This window comes from Canis aureus, chromosome 10 (assembly GCF_053574225.1).
Source record: "Canis aureus isolate CA01 chromosome 10, VMU_Caureus_v.1.0, whole genome shotgun sequence".
Classification (NCBI taxonomy): Eukaryota; Metazoa; Chordata; class Mammalia; order Carnivora; family Canidae; genus Canis; species Canis aureus.
In genome coordinates, this window is record NC_135620.1 from 25,244,092 (window position 1) to 25,264,826 (window position 20,735).

At 47.8% G+C, this 20,735-nt stretch overlaps 1 protein-coding gene and 1 long non-coding RNA gene across 11 annotated transcripts in view; one reads left to right on the forward strand and one right to left on the reverse strand.

The window, feature by feature from the left end:
• Window positions 1-20,735, forward strand: part of SLC25A48 (solute carrier family 25 member 48) — a 47,260-nt gene that overhangs the window by 17,233 nt on the left and 9,292 nt on the right. For all 10 annotated transcript variants that reach the window (XM_077911757.1, XM_077911751.1, XM_077911752.1 and 7 more), the window contains 3 exons: window positions 619-877; window positions 16,501-16,758; window positions 19,164-19,297. In XM_077911757.1, coding sequence (XP_077767883.1) covers window positions 619-877; window positions 16,501-16,758; window positions 19,164-19,297 — 651 coding nt within the window. The remainder of the gene's footprint in view (window positions 1-618; window positions 878-16,500; window positions 16,759-19,163; window positions 19,298-20,735) is intronic.
• On the reverse strand, window positions 8,881-12,386 carry LOC144322138 (uncharacterized). The gene is made up of 3 exons (XR_013387717.1): window positions 12,187-12,386; window positions 10,510-10,682; window positions 8,881-9,404 (listed from the first exon to the last, which is right to left on the reverse strand). It is a non-coding gene; the product is annotated as an uncharacterized LOC144322138 (long non-coding RNA).

Below are 20,735 nucleotides of genomic sequence, written 5' to 3' on the forward strand. Positions count from 1 at the left end.
CCAGCACCTGCTCCTGTGGTCACTGCATGTGTGCAGAAGCCTCCCGGTGCTGTCTCTCTGGGGGCTCCCCTCCCCTTAGACCCCCACTACACACTTAGTGCATTGAGTTTTAATCACCTGTCCATTTGGCTGTCCCTGTCCCCAGAGTGTGCACTCAGTGAGGGCAGTGAGTATTTCTTCCTGATAGTTGTCCCCCAGGGCCTGGCAAGTGCCTTAGAGAATGCTTTTGGTTGAGTGGCACATGAGGAGGGTATGTGTCTTTCCAACCTAAGAACACTGCCATTCTGGTGGCAAATATGGGTTCCAGGCCTAGGGCACCCTGACCCAGAAAACAAAAGTGCTTACAGAAGTGGATACCCACCCCCCTCCACTCCCACCTGGCTAGGATGCCCTGCCCACGAATGGAGAGCAACCCCTCCGCCACCTGGTCGCTCCATCACATCATCCTTTTTTATTCTTGTCACTGACATAATGATTGATCTTTCCTGTGGTGTCTCTTCACCAGCCTGTGGGCTCTAAGAGGGCAGGGTCTTAGAGGGCAGCATGGTCGGGTGGCTTGGCACCTGGCCTGCAGACAGCCCCAGGCCCTCATGTCCCTGCTCCCTGGTTTTCCCCCAGGTGTTTGGCTTCTTCAAGGGCATGTCCTTTCCCCTCGCCAGCATCGCTGTCTACAACTCTGTGGTGTTTGGGGTCTTCAGTAACACGCAGAGGTTCCTCAGCCAGCACCACTGCAGGGAGCCCGAGGCCAGCCGGTCCCGTACCCTGTCTGACCTTCTCCTGGCCAGCATGGTGGCTGGCGTGGTCTCTGTCGGGCTGGGAGCGCCCGTGGACCTCATCAAGATCCGGCTGCAGATGCAAACACAGCCATTTCGGGAAGGTAAGAGTAGAGCAGGGGGCCTGGCATCTGGGCACCTCTGCCCCTTTTCTGCTTTGCCACCTGGGATGTGGTTGCTGACGTCTTTTTCATTGAGCAGTGTCTGTGTTGTCACGTAAGAGTCTGCAATTGTTATTTTTATCTATAGTAGTAGCTATCGCTTATTCTGTGCCAGGCACCTGCTTAGAGCTTTGGGCATGTTTCTTGGTCTTTATAACAATTCTGGAAGGCAGGCGCTATTAGCATTTCCATCTTACAGAGGAGGCTGAGGCTCCCAGAGGTGAAGACACTCACATAGGGCCATGCATTTAATGATGGGTGGGTGAGGACCAGCTGCATTGTTTGCAGTGTCCAGTGCAGAAGGAATATGGGGAATTCCTTGTTCAAAAACTGTAAAGGGGGGCAGCCCAGGTGGCTCAGCAGTTAGGAGCCACCTTTGGCCCAGGGTGTGATCCTGGAGACCCAGGATCGAGTCCCACGTCCCATGTCGGGTTCCCTGCATGGAGCCTGCTTCTCCCTCTGCCTGTGTCTCTGCCTCTCTCTCTCTCATGAATAAATAAATAAAACCTTAAAAAAAACTGTAAAGGGTTTTAGAAGAGCAGCCCAGAACACTAAATCAAGCACAGGGTCCTGAGGGCTCACAGGTTTCAAAGCCACACCTGTCCCTAACACCAGGGTGTGGAGCCGTGGAGCCAGGAGCCTCAGCCCTGGACTGCCAGCTGCAGGGGGTGAAGGGTCGCTCTTCTTCCCCTCCTTGACATTCTGGTTTGAGCTTCATTTCTTGGTAAGCAAGACAGCTCTCCTGTACCACACGCCAGGTCCATTACTTCCTCCCTTCTGAAAAAGGAGCTTCTAGGTCTTTCCTGTGCTTTTGACAAAGGAGGATGGAAAGAATGGGAAAGTATGTGCTGTGCAGAGTAGAAAGTGCCAGCTCTTGAGGAAAGATGAGCCAGGGGTCTTAGATTTTTTCCTTTCTTTTCTTTTTTTAAAAAAGATTTTATTTATTTATTCATGAGGGACACAGAGAGAGAGGCAGAGACACAGGCCGAAGGAGAAGCAGGTTCCCTGTGGGGAGCCCAATGTGGGACTCACCGCCGGACCCCGGGATCATGCCATAAACTGAAGGCAGATGCTCAACCACTGAGCCACCCAGGTGCCCTGACAGATTTCAGTATCTCCAGGTTTGGTTCTTGGCTTTGATTTCAATCTGTCTCCTCAGGTGAGATACTGCCCCTGCCTGGGCCACCGGTCCCTCTCTGCATAATGGAAGGGCTGGATCTGTGGTCCTTACTGACACCTCAGCTATCCGATCTGGGGTGACAGCTCTTATAGATAAGACCCCACTCCCTGGCAGCCTTCTTAGTGGTCAGCATGTGACCCCTATGCCTACAGAGGCCGGGCTCAGCTGTGTTGCTCAGCTGAAGTCCCAATAGTGTACTCAGGACCACTCCAGTCCAGCAACTCTCTTGCTCCCAGCCCAGGTGCCTTGATTCAGCCTGCACCTCTTGCCCAGCCCAAGAGGCATCCAGGACAACTGTACATCCCCTGAGCATGATTGTGACATCCCCACTGGGGTCCATGGAGAGGTTGGGAACTGGCTGCCCTTAATAGTTGGGTCATCCCTGGGGGACACTCAGTGCCCCAAGGCCCATAGTTACTGTCAGCATGTTGGCTCATCCTGAGGGTTACTGCATACCCTCATCGGGGCCACTCAGAAATACACAGGGTGAGGTGAGTCCACCTCCATCTACTTGACATACTGAGCCATGTTTTGGTGCGGTTTAGTTTAATCATAGGGTTGCATCTCACAGAAATGTCTGAAGCTTGCTGGTCTGGTCCTGTCACAGAGGCAAAAGCAAATCTGTTGAGGAATGAAGGGCATCATGAGCAGATGGAGAACCAGGAAGCATGGGCCCCAGCCTGGCCTTTGGCTCTATCCCTCCCTCAGAAAAGCCTGTGTCCATTTCAGGTGCAGAGGAAATCTTTCCGTAAGTCTTAAAACTCTTTGGGTCCAGATTGTGAAAGAATTAGCAGTGATGAGTCTCCTTTGCTCCTGGAGGAGACCTGCCTCCTTCACAGCCTGGGTACTTTGACCCTAGAAGAGGAGGCAAAGGGCTAAGCATGCATTTATATTTTGGGGGAGGTGAGACACAGCCAGCCTGGACACCAGAGGAGGTGTTTCTGGAGAAATGCCTTTCTTAGAAAAGCCCGGAATGTTTGGAGGCAAATTAATTGATTCCATCCTCTATCCTGTCTTCCTCCACCCCTGTCTTCCCTACATAGGGTGCTAGAATGGTAACTAACTTGGTGGGCTAAGGCCTGAGCTCTAAGGGATCCTGAGGTCAGGCTAGAATCTTGGAGGAAGGATAGGAGGTGGTCAAGGAATGGGCAGACCCAAGAAGGGTCCCAAAGCTGGGTATGCTGCAACAGCCAGTTTTAGGGACCTGAGCAGCTGCCATCAGCAGCTGCAAAAGCTGCCAAGCAACTCACCGTATGCCAGACATCCTGTGTGCGTCATTCACTTAACACCCACTACCACACCCTAAGGTCCGTATGGCTGCTGGCCCTGTTCATTTACCCAACATGTTGTGTATGTGCCTGCTGTATGCCAGGCACAGAGCTAGGTGCTAGGACTCAGTGGTGAACAAAAGTCTCCATCATACCCCTCCTCTCAGGCTCTGTCCAGCAGACAGGAATTGGGCCACTCCACCTGTGGTGGGGTAGGGGGGAGGGAACAGGACAGGCTGGGAGTCAGGAAGGGCATGGGGGCAGGAAGTAGGAGGATGGAGGAGTAGCTGGAGATCAGGGCTGTGTACCTGGTCTGAGGGTTACCCATGCCTGCTATCCAGGGCCGTGACAGCCTGAGTTGTTGCTCTCCCAGGCTAGGGTTCTCCAGAACTGCCCACCTGGGACGTGCATATTCTTCTGGGGCCTTGTCTCCTGGATAAGTTCTCTGAGCGCTGAGAACATGGAGACCCATAGGCTTTCCCTGGCCTTTCCACCACAGGAAGCTCTAAAAAATGTCTGAGGCAGGTGGTGTCCTGGCCCTGCTCCTGTATGTGTAGGACAGTGTCCGTGGCTTTAGTTTGTCAGTTCACTATAGTGCCAGAAGGAAACTTGTTCTGTTGAGTCAATCCCTTGCAGCAGCAGTGGAAAATGAACATGTGTTTATTACATCCTTTTCCGTGTGCCGGGAGAGTGATCTTTTGTGAACTCAGGAAAGGTTCTTAAGAAGCCAGGGAAGGTTCCTGCAGGCCAAGATTTCTCAACTCTGCAGAGTTCTAAGTCACTAGCATCTGGGCCCCAGGGGCTTAGCTAGCAGGACAAAACAAAGACAGTTCACCTGAGCAAGTACAGGGAGGGTAGAACCCAAGATCGGAGGATGTCCTCAAGCCTCTGATCTCGGTTAAGCCAGGTCACAGCAGCAGGGCCAGGACAGCCAGTATTTACTGAGCCCTTATCCTGCACCAAGCACTATGCTGAGAGCTCTGCAGGTGTTTAATCTTTCCAGAAACCCAATTCCTAGACATTAACAAAGGGGATCCCCAGGCATCAGTAGCTTCCTGCCCAGCCTGGGGTCACTCCCTAGTGGGAGGTGGAGCTGAGATGAAACCTCAGGCATTCTGACTAGGGCCCACTGATGCTGCTTCTGTTTCCTGCCCTGGGATTTTCTAGAACCTGAGACTAGGGCAGCTTTGATTAACACCTGGGCCTTTGCACACATTCCTCACAAATCCAGCTTCAAAATTGAGGGGGTAAGTGGGCTGGGGGGCACATCTCCAAACTGACATTGTTCAAGTAACAGACACAGCTCACGGATTCCCAAGAATGGGTCTGGATTCTGTGGCTTTGGGCAGCCCCTCTCTGCCTGGCCCATTGTTCCTTCACCTTCTAGGCAAGCTTCTTGGGGGAAAGTCTTTGGAGGCTGGGCAGGATCTCCACTGGGGCTGGAGCAGGGGCAGGCAGGCAGTGCATCACCAGGCAGTACTTTCTGCCAGGAATCTCTCTAGGAAGGGAGGAAGGATGCAGTTTACTTGTTCCTCAGAGACCCTCTAGGCCTGACATGGAGAGCTCAGAGACTCACTTGAACCATGGAGGTAGCATAAGTGAGCAGAGGTACCTGGAAAATGTACCCTGTTCTGTTTTTCTTGATACCCATAGCTCTCCTAACCCATGTTTCCTTTTTCCTCTTGATCGAAACATGTACACAGAACATGTTTCACTTTCCCTATCACTCTGCTATTACAAAATGAGCAAGCTGCAGCACGTGTCAGCTCCAGTGCCAGGGAGATAGTAGGGAGTAGTGGGGACTGTTGTAAGCCAAACCCACATTGTGTCCAAAGTGGGTGGCTACAACTTCATCCCAGGTCATGGTGGCCACATGGCTTAGATTGGAAATTGTCAGGCAATTTCATTAAAAACAAAACCTGCTGCAAACACAGTATCATGAAGTCCAATGTGTTGACGTGGCCTGGGATAGTGTGGAGCTAGTGCTGGCTGCAAGCTTGCAGTCTGGGCCCTGAGTCAGGCCCGCTCTGCATGGTGACTGTGCTGAGATGGGCATTTCCAGGCAGCCTCGGGCCAGGCTTGTCAAATTGTCTATGGTTTGTAGCTTTACCCCAGAAATGCTTGACCACTTCTCGGTTGGAGACAATGGGCCATGAGGGACTGTATCCGTATTCTGAACTCAGGTGCTGGAGGCCTCTGGCATCCCTCCTTTGGGACATGTGAAGGTAGCATGGAGGTCACATCGGGGTTAGAGGTCAGCTTACCTGAAGGCTTGCAATTAGAAAGCCAGTGGGATCATCCTGATTATCTGTTAGTGGTGACCTTGTGTTGAAAATGTACACAAGAGAGGACATTAAATGTGGAGGGAGAAAATGCTCATCCCCCCAGATACAGTCACTGTTAATACATTAATGTGTTTCCATTTCCTTTTCCTTTTCTCAATATATGGATTAAATATCTTAAGAGGTTATACTCGTACAGTTTCATATCCTGTTTTTAACTCAATTTGACAACATTTTCCATGTAATGAAAATGGCATTTAAAATTATTTATAATGGAGGACTAATATTTAATTAGATGTGCAATATTCCATCACTGTGCTTATGTGGACACATGTGTGGAGAGCGATGATACAGTGTGGCAAAAATTCAGTTCCTGGAGTGAGACCACCCACTTCTAGTCCTCCCTTCCCTAGAACCTGGGAGCTCTAGATATCTCCACTAATGTCACTGGACACAGCTATAGTGGCTACTTCATAACTGGGATGTAATGGGATGATGGATTGAACACGAAGAACTCAGCACCATGCCTGGCACACCAAACACCTGAAATAAATGTTAGGTGTACTATTAAACTTATGTCACCATCTTCCTGGTGATGGATGTTTATGTTGTTGATGGTTCATCCTCTTTTAAGCATGGTGATGTGGTCAGGAGATATGTCCATATGGAGTTGCTTTCATGTAGGGTTATTTCTCTAAATGTGTGGGCTCTTTGATTCATGAATGAGTCAAAAGGTCTGGCCATTCTTAAGAGTCTTGGCACATATTATGAAATTGTTATACAGAAGGGTTTTACCAAATTCAGAAGTTGCTAAAGTTGAGAGGGAAGCTCCATTTGGCACTGACTGTGGTTGCATACTAAACAGCAGTTAGCCCTCATGAAAACTGTTGCAACTTCATGGAGGTTTTCTCCTGGTGCCCCTGCCACTTGGCAGGCAGGGAGAGGCTGGCCTGAGTTCCGCTGGCTGTGACCTGGACTGTAAGGCACCGGTGAAGAAACCCTCCCTCTGGAAGTCATCATTACCCTTTGTGTGGGCATGAGCCTCCCTGGGTGCCCTGCTGGGCCTGAACTGGAATTCAGGGCTGTGATTCCAGAGGCCAGCAGTCCCTCTGCTGCCAGGGCCAAGTCACATCCTGGAGGGAGGTCTGATGGCCAGTGACACTCATTTCTCTCCAGTGTGGGAGTTTTGAGGTCTATGTTTTCATTCAGAGCCTAATTAATGTGCAAATCACAAAAGCCTTAATGCCCTAGGAGGGGAGAGTTTGGGGACTGGAGGAGGACTCAGCATTAACTCTGTGCTGACCATCCTATAATTTAACCGGGCCCAGCTGGAGGTAGAAGGCTAAGTGTGACACTTCTTGGAACTCACTCTCTGGCTCCTTCATCTGCCAGCATTTCCTGAGCTCTTTCTCTGAGCCAAGCAGAGTAGATAAATCAGAGGTAGCAGATACCCAGCCCCTGCCTTCAGGGAGCACACAGTCTAGTGGGGGAATCAGATGGGTAGAGCAGAATGAGAAGGGCCTGTGGAAAGCTCTGGAACCTCGGAGTGAACTATTTGGTTAGGGCAGACTACAATGTGGGGAGGAGATGGCACAGGGTGAGTTGTGAAGAGCTTGGATTTCTTAGCTGAGGGTAGGCTAAGATGTCATTTTGCAGGCTGTGAGGTGTCCTGGACACCAGAAGACCTGAGCAGAGCTGTGTGGCAGGAAGGTGGATCCAGCCTTCAGGAAAGGTTAAAGGGATGGGGAAAGTAAAGTGGGCGGGTTGATTTGGGAGCTGCTACCACAGACCAGAGAAGAGACAGAAGCAGGGAGCCCAGGGCCTTGGGCTTTGGGAATGGAGGGAAGTGGCAGATTGGAGGCATCTGTGATGGAGAATCAGTGGGCTAAGCAGGAGAGAGGAAAGTGTCTAAAATGACCCAGGATGTCACAGTTGGGTGACTGTGAGGGGGGAGCCACCCCCACCCACCTCAGGGAATGAAATGGCATGGGAAGTACGTGAGGCAGCCCTTGGTGGGGGGCAGCGATCCATACATGCTTTCTGTCACTTGCTGCTGTTTCGGAGACTGGCAGGAGGGCAGGCTTGAGTGAGAGCATGCTGAGTTCGGCTGAGGCTTCGTGCGTGAGGTACAGCAGCTGAAAGGAAGAGTCAGGGCAAGTGACAGAGAAGTGACAGCTGAGGCCATGAATTTGATGCAGATGCCAAGGTGAACTGAAAGGAAGAGGCTGGAGATGAAGGAAAAGATTCAGTAGAAGAACTCAGGGAGGAAGGAGCCCCAGGAACACTGGTATCTGTGTTCAGCAGTTACTGAGCCCATACCATGTGTGCTGTGCTAATGCACACCTACAATTGAATCATCACAGCAACTGTGTAAAAGAGGTGCCATCATTCTCTTTATCCTAACAGATAGGGACACTGAGGTTCAGGTTGTGTGCCGTGTCTGTGCTCCCTCATGTGTGACACACTGCAGAGAGGGTATGGCCCTGGGGCCATCCACCTCCACTGCCTCTGGAGGCACAGTCCTGAGAAACTCCTGTTACCAGAATAGGCCAAAAGGAATCAAGAGGGGAGACTTGTTGAATTTGGGTGGGGGGTGGGCGGACACTAGGGACAGAGACCTAGGGGTGAGGAAGTAAAAAGCCTTTCATTTCCAAGTGGGAGAGGAGAACAAAACAGATAATTCACAGAGAATTTTGAGGGCAAGAGGAAGGAGGTTGAGGGAGCCCTCATCATAAGGCCGGGCTCTACCGTGTTTAAAATGACCCTAACAGAATGAATGGGGTGGAGCATGGCCAGTACTTAAGGAGGAGAAGGTCCTAATTTCTGAGCATGCCTAGGTGAGATAAATAGGGCTGGAATGGTCATATCAGAGAGGGCTGCCTGAGGGGTGGACCTGGGTGGATGAGATCAAAACCACACACCAGAACACAAAGCCTATCTGAGCCCAAGGAGCTACATGGTGACAAAATGTGGTAAAACCATTTCTCCGATTTTTCTGAATTTTCAGAAATATCTGGTTGGAAAGGTCTCCAACTGTGCCTTGCAGGCCCTGACTACATCATTTCGTCTCTTTGGCCACACCATAAAGATGTGTGGCTTCCAAGAAAAACACTCTTCTCCAGGCAGGTTGGCCTTGGGGAGGAGCAGCCTTCTGATAACAGTAGAGTTTTCAAGACATTCCCATTGCAGGACAAGAATTACTGAAGCTAAGCTCCCTGAATGTTGCTCCATTTATTTCCTAAAGAAGAGAGCCTATGTGGGAGGACAGGAACCCTTGGAGCATGACAAGGGACTGAAGACAAGCTCGGACCATACAGCCTGAGCCTTCTTCTCCAGTAGACTGTGGGCTGCCAATAGGAAGTGAGGGCTGGAGCAACTGCAGCCTAAAAGTGAAGGGAGGAAATTTATGAAGAGGCCAGGCATTTAACCACATAGTCCAAGAGGAATCGTTGAATTCTGGATGGTTTGGCTGAATCATTTACAAACCATGGTCCCACATAGCTAGAAGAGATGAATGACAGTGCATACAATGCAACACACTGTTGTGAGGTTATGTGCTTGGGTAACACATCCATTTGGTCTTCAAATCAATTGATGAGATCAGGTATTGTTCTGATTTCAGGACTCCATGCTAGTAGTAGTGGTAGTTTTGGCCCTGCGTGAGCATCCCCAGTCTCCCACAGTAGGTTTGGCTGCAGGCCACAGCTGCCTGAGGTTGGCAGTTCTAGCACTTCCGGAATCTGGAGTCATATCAGGATAGGGGTAATAAAAACAGGAATGACAGTTTGCCTCAAGTAAAGCGCATTTGCCAACATTCTCACTCAATTTTCACAAAAGCCAAAAGAGATGGGCAGGCTGTTTATTCTTCTCCTTTTATAGGTGGTGGAGGAAACTGAGGGCCATTGTGGTTAAGTCTCTTGCACCAGGTCCTACAGTAAATAGCAACCGAGTAGCAAAGAAAATCCCAACTGCTTCTAATCCAGGGCTCTTTCTGCTAAACCATCTGCCTATTCTCAGAGTCTTGAGATCATAAGGAAACTACTGGACTCTTTGGAAACAGGAACTGGGCAAGAGCATCCCAGTTGGTAATATTCTGAGGAAATGAACTGAGCTGTTTGACCAGCCTGCTTAAACCCAAATTGCAGAAGTTCTACTCAGCCTGTCTGCTGGAAGATGTATATCCACATCACTGCATGCTTCCATGGCATTTTTGGAACAGCATGGTAGCTGAGACCATGATGTAGGAGTTGCTTTTAGTATCTGCAGCCTGTGGCCAAAAGGAACAGATAGGCCCAGGCTTGGGTGAGTGAATGCCAGGCATGGGAGGGAAACTTTGGGAGGCCCGAGTCCTGAGAGCTGCCTGGTTAAATGCTCAAGTATTTATTGAATGGATGTTGAGGCATATATGGGACAGGATGTCAGGCACAGGGTCCTAGTGCTCTGGGAAAAGCCACAGTGTGCTTTTCATGTCATCAGGAAACTCATTGCATGGGTTCAAACAACATGCTCAGAAGTAGCAGCATCCAGAACAGACCTTAAAATAGGGGGTAGAGCCTCTGGCATGGGCTAGTATGTGTGTGGGGGGAGGGTGTCCCATCTTTTCCTAAGAATACTTTTTAAGTATATTAAATGGGGTCCAACCCATAGAATAGCACTGTTCATTAAGTGTCTGTGGATTAAGAAACCACATACAATAAGAAGTTACTATGGATAATTATTATATTTAAGTAAATTTTTGTGTTTAAGTAGATTTTTTGTTTCCCCACAATAACACCTACACATGAGAAAAGTGATCACACATGTATGTGAGATATTTTAGGAGTCCTGTGAATCTATAATACTTACCAATTTGTGGGTCCCTTGAAATAAGTCCATGTTCCCAATTTCCATTTGAGAGTCCACTGGCCCAGAAGTATTTGAGCACAGAAAATGTGGTAACCTGCACATCACTGACTGGGGACCAGCAGGACTTCATCTATGGATAGCTTAGTTATTATAAATTTTCTGTAGAAAGTGACCTGTTGAGAAATAATGTAGTGTTTTTAATCCCACCACTGACTGCACACACAGGAGAAGTCTTGTGGCTCTTTCCCTTCCTGGCTTCTGAGAGACAAATCTAGGTTGTGCATCTGGGCTGGCTCAGCCCCTCTAAAGTGGGAGAACCCCCAAGAGGTGGCTGCATGGGTACCTGTTAGGACTGGCCAAACCTGGAAACCCCTACTCCCTGCAGAAGCACCTGCCTTCAGAGGGACCTCCTGGCCCAGGCAGGGGTCAGTAAGCACGACACCTTGCACTGGTGCAGAGCAGTGAAGTCAGACATCCACACCATGTAGTCTAAGGAATGATGCTAGGGACTGAGCTGAGGGAGGTGGGGATGATGCTAGGGACGAGGTGAGGGAGTTTGGAGGAGAGGGAATTTTTATTTTTTTTATTTTTTTTATTTTTTATTTATTTTTTTATTTATTTATTTATTTTTTTTTATTGGTGTTCAATTTACTAACATACAGAATAACACCCAGTGCCCGTCACCCATTCACTCCCACCCCCCGCCCTCCTCCCCTTCTACCACCCCTAGTTCGTTTCCCAGAGTTAGCAGTCTTTACGTTCTGTCTCCCTTTCTGATATTTCCCACACATTTCTTCTCCCTTCCCTTATATTCCCTTTCACTATTATTTATATTCCCCAAATGAATGAGAACATATAATGTTTGTCCTTCTCCGACTGACTAACTTCACTCAGCATAATACCCTCCAGTTCCATCCACGTTGAAGCAAATGGTGGGTATTTGTCATTTCTAATAGCTGAGTAATATTCCATTGTATACATAAACCACATCTTCTTTATCCATTCATCTTTCGTTGGACACCGAGGCTCCTTCCACAGTTTGGCTATAGTGGCCATTGCTGCTAGAAACATCGGGGTGCAGGTGTCCCGGCGTTTCATTGCATTTGTATCTTTGGGGTAAATCCCCAACAGTGCAATTGCTGGGTCGTAGGGCAGGTCTATTTTTAACTGTTTGAGGAACCTCCACACAGTTTTCCAGAGTGGCTGCACCAGTTCACATTTTTAGATCCGTATAGGCTCTCCTCTGCTCCTGGATGAAGATTAGGAGCTGGGTAGGGGCCAAGTTCATTGACTTTTGGCATCTTGCCTGGATAGGGGGTTTGAATTGATCCTAAGTGAATTTGGGAAAACAAACCCACAGGCATCCTGAGCATTGCAGGTTTTTAATCCATACATATCATATAATAAAAGGTAATAGGGTCTTCATTTAGAGTACAGAAAAAAAATGGTCTCAGTGGCAAAGCCTCATGATAAAAAAATGATCAAAATTTGATTCATGATTTTATCCCCATGGTAGAACAAAAAATTCTAATTAGAGAAACTAAATATAGTTTGTCCCAGAAAAAATATGCCCTATGTGAATCCCTTCACACGCATGCATATGCCTCCAAGCCAAGCCCTGAAGGTTCAAGAACAACAGGCAAAAAGCTGGTGGTTCAGAGTGAGCAGAGTACTCACCCAGCACCTCACCCCCTTCCTCGTGCACAAACATGCTGGTCCACGGATTTCAGTTGTGCCTATTTCCAAGAGCTGCTTGCCGGCAACCTCCCAAATCCATTTTTAAAGGTCAACAAAGTTTGTTTTAAACAGCTAGAGTTACCAAGAACTCTGATTCAGCGTTTTACTAAGAGGAGCGGCCAAGCCACGCCTCCCCAGGCCCTGTCTCCCAAACTCCGCCTCCTAAGCCGTGCCTCCCCTCAGGCCACTCTTCCCCAGGGTCGCGTCTCCCAAGCCCTAAGCCCTCCTCTCGGGTCACGCCCCCTAACCAGTGCCACCCCCAGGCCACGCCTCCCAAGCCCAGCCTCAGCCTCTCTTGGAGCAACTGATAGAGTTGCTGCTGTTTTCTGCTTTGTGGTCCCATATGAATCGTCCATGTCACTATTGCTACTGCAGATAGGCCCATAACAACCATCGACTAGTTGAAAGATTTGCTTCTTGTTGAGTAGCACACCACTGATGTCACAGAGCTCTTAGACCTTGAAAAGCAAGCAGGAGAGAGTAGGTAGGCTTGGAATCTTCACTGCGTCTTAGTGGGCTGTGACCAAAACAGGTTGTTTCAAGCATAAGACGTCGTTTTCTCAGTAGGGTGTGGTGCCGCAGGTGCCTGCAGTTGTCAAAACTCATCAACTGTACACCTACGAGCTACACCTTTTATTGAATGTAAATTATATCTAAATTAAAAAGGAAACTAATAAAAACAAAGATAGGAGGCCAGAGAAGGAGAAAACCAGTGGCTCCTAAGAGTCATTAGTCCTCTAATGGGAGGAGAGGAAATCCAGCCAAGAATGCATCATCTCAATGTGATCAAGAAAACAGCAAACAAATCCCAAATGAGGAAGTTTCTATTCGTAAGAAGGGAGGCAACATACTAAAAACATGTCAGTATCATTAAAAACAAAGAAAAGCTGTAGAAATGCTCCAGATTAAAGAAAGCTAGGGGCACCTGGCTAGCTCAGTCGGTGGAGTGTGCAACTCTTGATCTTGGGGGGTCCTTAGTTTGAACCCCATGTTGGGTGTAGAGCTTACTAAGAATAAAATTAAAGGTTAAGAATCATAACTAAATGCACTGCCTGATTAGACTAAAATCCTACACTAGGGAGGGGAGGGATGCCATGCAGGGTCAGTATGAGATCAAGCGATAATTTGAGTATAGACAGTACATTAGGTAAAGGTATTGTCAATATAGATTATGAAACTGATAACTACTGTTGCATGTAAGGCAGTATCCCTATTCTTAGGAAATACATATCGTAGCATTTAGGGGTAAAGGGCCATTTAGTATCTAACTCTGAAATGGTTCAGAGAAAGTATCATGTATGTATGTGTGATAAAAATATGCATATGTATACAGAAGAATTTCCTTATTGCTTACCTTGAGAAAAGGGATAAAAAAAAAGTACAAGTTTGGGTCTTGTTGACATTGTTGGTTCAAAGTTTGTCAGATGTTTTTCCAACTTTGGCACCTCCAAACAAGGAAGATTTTTATCAGATACGCTCCTATCAGTAACTCCTGAAAAGTCACATCATATCCTTAGCTGATGCATACAGCCCTTGATTCCAGGTCAGGTGATGAACACAGCCCAGGCAAAGTTTATGGATTGGGGCAGGGGCATCTGTTTAGTAAGAAGGGAGGGGCAAGAGAAAGAGTGCACACATGCCATAAAATAAATGAGGTAAAATGAGGTCAATAGGTGAATCTGGGTAAAGGATATATAAGAGTGTTCTTTGTATGATTGCTCTTTTGCCCTTTTTTGCAAATTTGAAATTATATCCAAATAAGTGCACATGTGTGTGTGCATGCTTTAACACTGGGGATGAAGGAGCTAGAAGGAGTTCTAGAGGCTTTGCAGAATTGACTTGTGTCCAGAAGGCACTGGCTACCAGTTCAGATTCGTATCCATATTCCAGGTTATGGCAGTCCCCATGACAATTACATTGGTTTAATAGCCATAAATAGATAATTCTCAGGCAATAAAAACAAGATTGCTCATGTTACAAACCTGGGGCAACATGAGTGTTTCCTTATTGCTTATCCTGAGAAGAAAAGGGGGGAAAAAGTACAGGTTTTTTTGTTGACAAGGCATGTTGGAGGTTGGGCAAGTATTTTTTTTTCAACATCTATACCTCTACACAAACAAAATATTATCAGGACACCCTCCTTCAATCAGTAACTTCTGAGAGCCACATCATACCTATAATTGATTCAGGGAAACCTTGACTCCTGGGTCAGGTCACAGTTACTTGGACATGAGCATGACCCAGGTAAAGTTTATATGGTAGGACAACTGTATCTATTCGATCTCATCCTAGAATTTCCCAGGATGATCCGGGCAGCATCCTTGTGGATTTGGGAAAGGAAGGGGTGTGCAGTGGTCTCTCAGTAGGCTTTCAAATACCACATTGTCTGATCCTGCTCTAAACTCAGAGGGTGCTTTTCCACCAGGAGTGGCCACCACTCTTGCTCCCTTCCTGGGGGGTCTGCTGTGGAAACGAATGGGACTTAGTCTCCTGCCCACACTGTAGTTGGCTGAACGCACATTGCAGTGATTACTCTCCTCCCTACACACAAAAAGAAAATATAGGACTCATTTGTTCAAACACACTTCCCAGGCAAATAAAAAGCTTTCCCTTTATCTTACCTCCTTCTGGAATGAGCGAAAGGACAGGTTGCTGTTGACTTCAAATCTTCAGTTTGGACTACGGAATCATGAAGCTGAAGATTTTCTCCTCACCTTTCATCTGATAAAGATGGAACTGTTTGGGGAACTTGGAAATTCAACTGTTCAGTAGTGAAAGTTACTGCCTCTTTGTCAGCATGTTCAAAACTAAACTGAGATGCCACATACAGGGAACTAAACCCAGGCAGCAAATAGGTGTGTGTCACAGGCAAGCTTCATTCTGTTTCTTTTCTGTTAATTCCACATTAGTTCTTCAGGAACAGAATGTTGAGAATAAGAGTCTACTTTATCTGCACTAGGACCAGGAGGCCTCTCTGGCCATGAGTTAGAGCTGAGCTAAAGGGTTCATAGATGCGGAGATGAGCATCAGAGAAGGAGCCAGGGGAGCCAGGTGGAAGGATTAAAAAGAAGAGACAGAGTCACTGCATGCTGGCTACACACACTCCTAGAAGAAGCTACAGGACGTCGTATTCCATGATCTGCCAGCAGAGACCCTGGAGGTAGACAGGGAGACAGCAGCCCCATGCCTCCGGACTTGGGCCAGTGGCATCAGGGCTGTCCTACAGCTGCTTCAGGGTGCGGCCTGGTCATGGCTGGAGTGACAGTATGTCTGGCCCTCCAGCCCATGTGTCCTGCTTCCAATTCATGCCAATTACCTACATCTCAGTAATAATCTGTTGATAACTTATTCTATCCCAACAGTGTTCCTAGTACCCTGTTGAATACTTTATAGGTATTACCTTATGTATACTCACCTGTTCTCTTCTTTTCCCTTTAAAATGTTTTTTCAGCTTTATTAAGATATAACTGACATGTAACATTGTGTAAGTTCAAGGTATACAACTCAATTATTTAATATGCAAGTGTATTGTGAAGTGGTTACCAAGGTAAGGTTAGTTAAAACATTCATCATATCCTATAGTTACTATTCATGTGTGTGTGTGTGTGTGTGTGTGTAGAACTTTTAAGATCTACTTTCTTAGCGACTTTGTATACAATAAATAGTGGCCTGTTCTCTTTTTTAAAGATAGGCAACTAAAGGCCGGAAAAAGGTGGCCTACCAAGGTTGAAAAGCTTTTAAGTAGTGGGTTTAGGATTTGGAACCAGAGCAATCTGGGTCCAGATCTCATATGCTTTTTTACCACACTGTGCACAAGCACACACAAGCCTCTCTCACGCACACACACCCACACCCACCCACACCCCATACACAGTATATTGGATTTTGCAACCTCTGCTTCAGAAAAGAGCTTGGTACAGCTTGTTCATTTTGATCCTGGGCATTCTGCAGTCACTGCTGCTTACAAACACATAGTGATGGTTGACCAGAAACCATCCAGGCAACTGGTGCCTTTTCACTCAGCAGGTATTATCTCCAGTCTGGCTGCATATCAGGCTGCACACCTCAGGTTTTCTGTTGGAACTTCAGAATCTTGATGTGACCTGCTAAGGTCATAAGTGTTAGTAAAAACTTTGGGAAAAACAGGCTGCACAAGTGGAAATTGTCAATAGGCTGGGCTGGCTCCAGGGCTGGAGATTGGTCAGTCATTTGCCTCCTGGGTCACTTGCCATCTTCTCCCCCCTGTCTTTGCAGCCAACCTTGCTTTGAAACCCCGGGCAGTGGCTCTTGGGAAGCAGCCCATCTACCAGGGGCCTGTGCATTGTATCGCAACCATCGTGCGGACCGAGGGCCTGGCAGGGATGTACCGGGGTGTTGGTGCCATGCTGCTGAGGGATGTCCCAGGCTACTGCCTCTACTTCATCCCCTATGTGTTCCTGAATGACTGGATCACACCTGAGGCCTGCACAGGCCCCAACCCCTGTGCCGTGTGGCTGGCCGGTGGCATGGCAGGTAAGGGCAACCACACTGATCCCCGTCCCCATGCTGACCCCTGTAGTGAGATGGCTGGGGAACCTATCATGCCATTCTCAGCCCAGGAAAGGGCACAATTAATCTAGTTACTCATGCAACAGTTCTTTGTTCAGCACCCTCTATGTGCCAGACCTAGCCAGACAGAGAAAAGGCTGGGGATGGGAAATGGTCTCCCTCTTTTTTGCCTCTCCTTCCCTCTGGACCTGTGGGAATGGCAGGTCCCTATGCCAGATTGTTGAACTTTCAGTTAGAAGATGTATTCTGACCATTTATTCTGTGTCAGGTATTGCTGAGGTTTGAAAAGGAAATCTGTTATTGGGGTTCACCTGTTTTGAATGTTGACACAGCAAACCTTTCTAATGTGAGAATTTCATTAACTCCATAAGGGAGGAATCAGTCTCCCCATTTTTCAGATGAGAAAGCCAAGGCTCAGAGACATTAAGTGACCAACCTCAGGACACACAGCTAGTGAAGACAGTATGGCAGGGACTTAGCAGTCAGCAAGATCCCAGTTCAAATCCACACTTATTCACTGGGTGACCATGAGTTGGTTACTTAGTCTCACTACTCAGAAATCACACAGCACCTCCACTTCATCTAGGGTCAAAATTAGTGTTCTTGCAGTGATTTTCAGTCCCCTTCTGATCCAGCTGCCTATCAGCCTTCTGCATTCCTTTTCTACTCCTACGTCTTGGCTCGCTCTGCTCCAGCCACACCAGTCTCCTTGCTGCAACCTGACCATGCCTGGCTTCTCCCCACCACGAGGTCTTTGAACTTACTATTCCTACTCCTGGATTTAGCCAGGAGTAGGAATAGTAAGTCATTTTGTAGGTCATCAGAGACCATAACAAGACCCATTTTGGTTAAGAGAAGAGTGTGGAAACCCAATTGAAATGGGATCTAGAGAGAATGGGATTAAAGAAATCAGATAGTCCAAGTATACATGACACTTCTGAGGGGTTTGGCTGTGCTGTGTTGGGGAAGAGAGGTGTGCAGCTATAGCCAGGGCAGGGTAAGGAAGGCAAAAGCGGGTTGCTTTTCAAGAAGGCTGATAACATGGCACATGTGATGCTGATGGGGAAGATCTTCTGGAGAGAAGAAAATTGTCATTCTTCTCCCCACTTTCTCCTCCCCTCCTCCTCCTCCTCCTCCTCACCTGTGCTCTAAGCTCAGCAAACACATAATGAAGCTTATGTCTTAGCCACCAAACACCTGTGTCTGCCCTCTGCCCCCATGTGTCTGAGGCCTGTGCCAGCTCCCTGTAAGTGCTCAGTAAGAGATGACAGATAAGGCCCCATCCATTCTCACTTCTGGTGAAAGCAGGTATGAGTGGCCTGGTAGGCAGACCTCATTTTGTAATAGCCTTGCCCATGGGCTGAGGAACAGGGGAGTATGCCAGGGCAGTCCCTGGACAGACTCCAGGGGAAGCAGCCTCATTATCCTGGCAGGAGGCAAGAGGGTGGGATAGGGTTCCCAGAGGACCATGGGCAGGAAGCCGAGGGGCTGGAGGCTAGGATGGGCAGAGGGTCCAAGGCAGGCTAAGGTCTCTTTTGGGAGTCCCTGGGCAGCAACTATTAAACCTTGTAAACCAGATGCCTTGGACTTTGGCATCTGTGTGTTTTTCTCTTCCTGTCTAGAATGTGCCAGTTTCAGTGTTTATACAGTAACCTGGCACTGTTTTCCTAGAGTCCCTTAAAGTCACCAAAATGCTCAAACTAGGGCACCTGAACTTCTCCAATGAGGATGACCCAGTGTTATTTTGTCCCAAGGCGTCTATTTCAGATATCTGGAAAAGTTACTAGATTTGTAAAGACCTGCCCCTACTCTTTTAGTCCTTAGCCTGGCCCTTTGTTGGCAAGCAGCCTACCTGCAAGTGTTTGCCTTAGCTTCTCTGAATTCAGAGTAGGTTCTGTCTCTGGGGGAGCTGCAAGCTTTCCACCTCAGGCTTCACTCTGTGTTCTCACCTGTGGTGCCTCAGAAAGGCACTGTAAAGAATTGGCCCACCTCTTCAGTGGGGCATGTTCCTGTTTCTTCAATAAAAGCTGCTAATAAAGGCATCTACTTATAAAGGACTGGCTGTGGGTCTGGCACTGTGCTGAATGCTCTCACGTGCATCCATTTATTTGTCCTAACAGTAACCTCATGAAGATAAGTACTATTGCTCCATTTTACAGATGGCAAACCCAAGGCCTAGAGGAGGAGACTTCTGTAAAGCCCAGAGCGAGTGGTGAGGGAAGTTCAGGGATGGCCTTCACAGGTCTTGACTGAGCTCTTGCCACTTCCCCAGCAGCTTGTTAACCTGTCAATGGTGGAAATAGGCAGGGAACCATGTCCCCTCCAGACCCCAAACAGCCAGTCCCTGATACCTGATTGTCTCTTTACAGGTGCAATTTCTTGGGGGACAGCAACTCCTATGGATGTTGTGAAAAGTCGACTCCAAGCTGACGGCGTTTATTTAAACAAATACAAAGGTGTCCTGGATTGTATCTCCCAGAGTTACCAGAAGGAAGGTCTTAAAGTAAGCCCATCAGCAGTCATGTGGGGCCAGTGTCAGTCCCTGGAAGGTGGGCTGGCCAGTCTTTGGGGGCATATGAGATTACAGAGGGGGAAGTCAGGAAACCAAAGTACCAGCGGTCACCATATACAGCACTACTTAGATCCTTGTCTTATCTAATCCATGCCCCAGGCTGGTGGAAGAGATAGGCTCAGAGAGGATGGGTAACCTCCCTGAGGTCACACAGCCATGCATGGCAGTCATATCAACATTCAGTCCCCCGGTCTATCTTCTACTGTCTGACTCCACTTGAGTTCACACCCCATCATCTCTAGTCTTGTATGAGGCATCCTCCAGCCTGGCTTTGTTTCCCTTCTCTTTCCTCCTCCCTGCATCCAAAGGGCTTGTCAAAATCCAAGCCCGTTCCTATCTCTAAACTATCCTAGGATGACAACCAAATTCCAAGTTTGGCATCCGAGATTATAAAGAAATTCATCCCTATGTTGCCCCTGATACCCTCCAGAGAAACAGTCATGCATGCTCTGCCTCCAGTGGGCCACTAGTTTTCTTGGCTTTCTCCTTTGAGTCAGCAGACTTGAGTTAAAGCCAGCCTGGTTACTCATGAGCTAGGGGAAATCCAAGCAAGTTATTTCACCTCTGGGCTTCAGTCTCTCCAAGGATAATCATCCCTACCATGAACAACAGGGATATTTGTTAGTGAAATTAAATTGGCCATATAAAAAGTGCTTGGTTTCATGCATAACACAGTATATTTAAAATAGAGCCAGGTGTCATTGGCTTTAGTATTAGTATTAGCAGTTTTACTAGTGTTAAAGTTACCACTGAACACTGGACCTTTCCTCACATGGCTGCCTCATTCCCAGCCCTCCAATCTTTACTAATTACCCACACCGGTGCATCCAGACTAATTTTCTTTCTTTTTCACCTCAATGGAATGCTGGGACTTCTCTGGAAACCTGGACTTCCACAAAGGCTCTCTTGTCTGTAGGTGACTGGCCAATCCTGGTTCACCAGGCAATCCTAGACTGCAGCTGAGAGGCACCAGAGCCTGTTCATAGGCTGCTGCAGCTTCCACTGCCAGTACTGAGGTCTTTTGGACTAGTACCTGATACACAGGCGGGCAGGACTCTTGAGTCCCTGGCAGATGGTGCTGGATCCCACAACTCCCGCAGAGGTACCCATGTTGTGGATGGATGCCCAACTCTTGTTGTTGAGGTGAAGACAAGATAGGGACATTTTGTACTGCCACGATGCCACACTGTTGTCACACACATGTATTTCCTTTTTTTTGAGATCTTTATTTCTTCATACAGATTCAAGTTACTCTCTAGTGCCATTTCATTTCACCCTCTAGGACTCCTTTGAACATTTCTTGCAGGGTAGGTCTAGTGGTAACAAACTCCCTCAGCTTTCGTTTATCTGGGAATGTCTTGATTTCTCG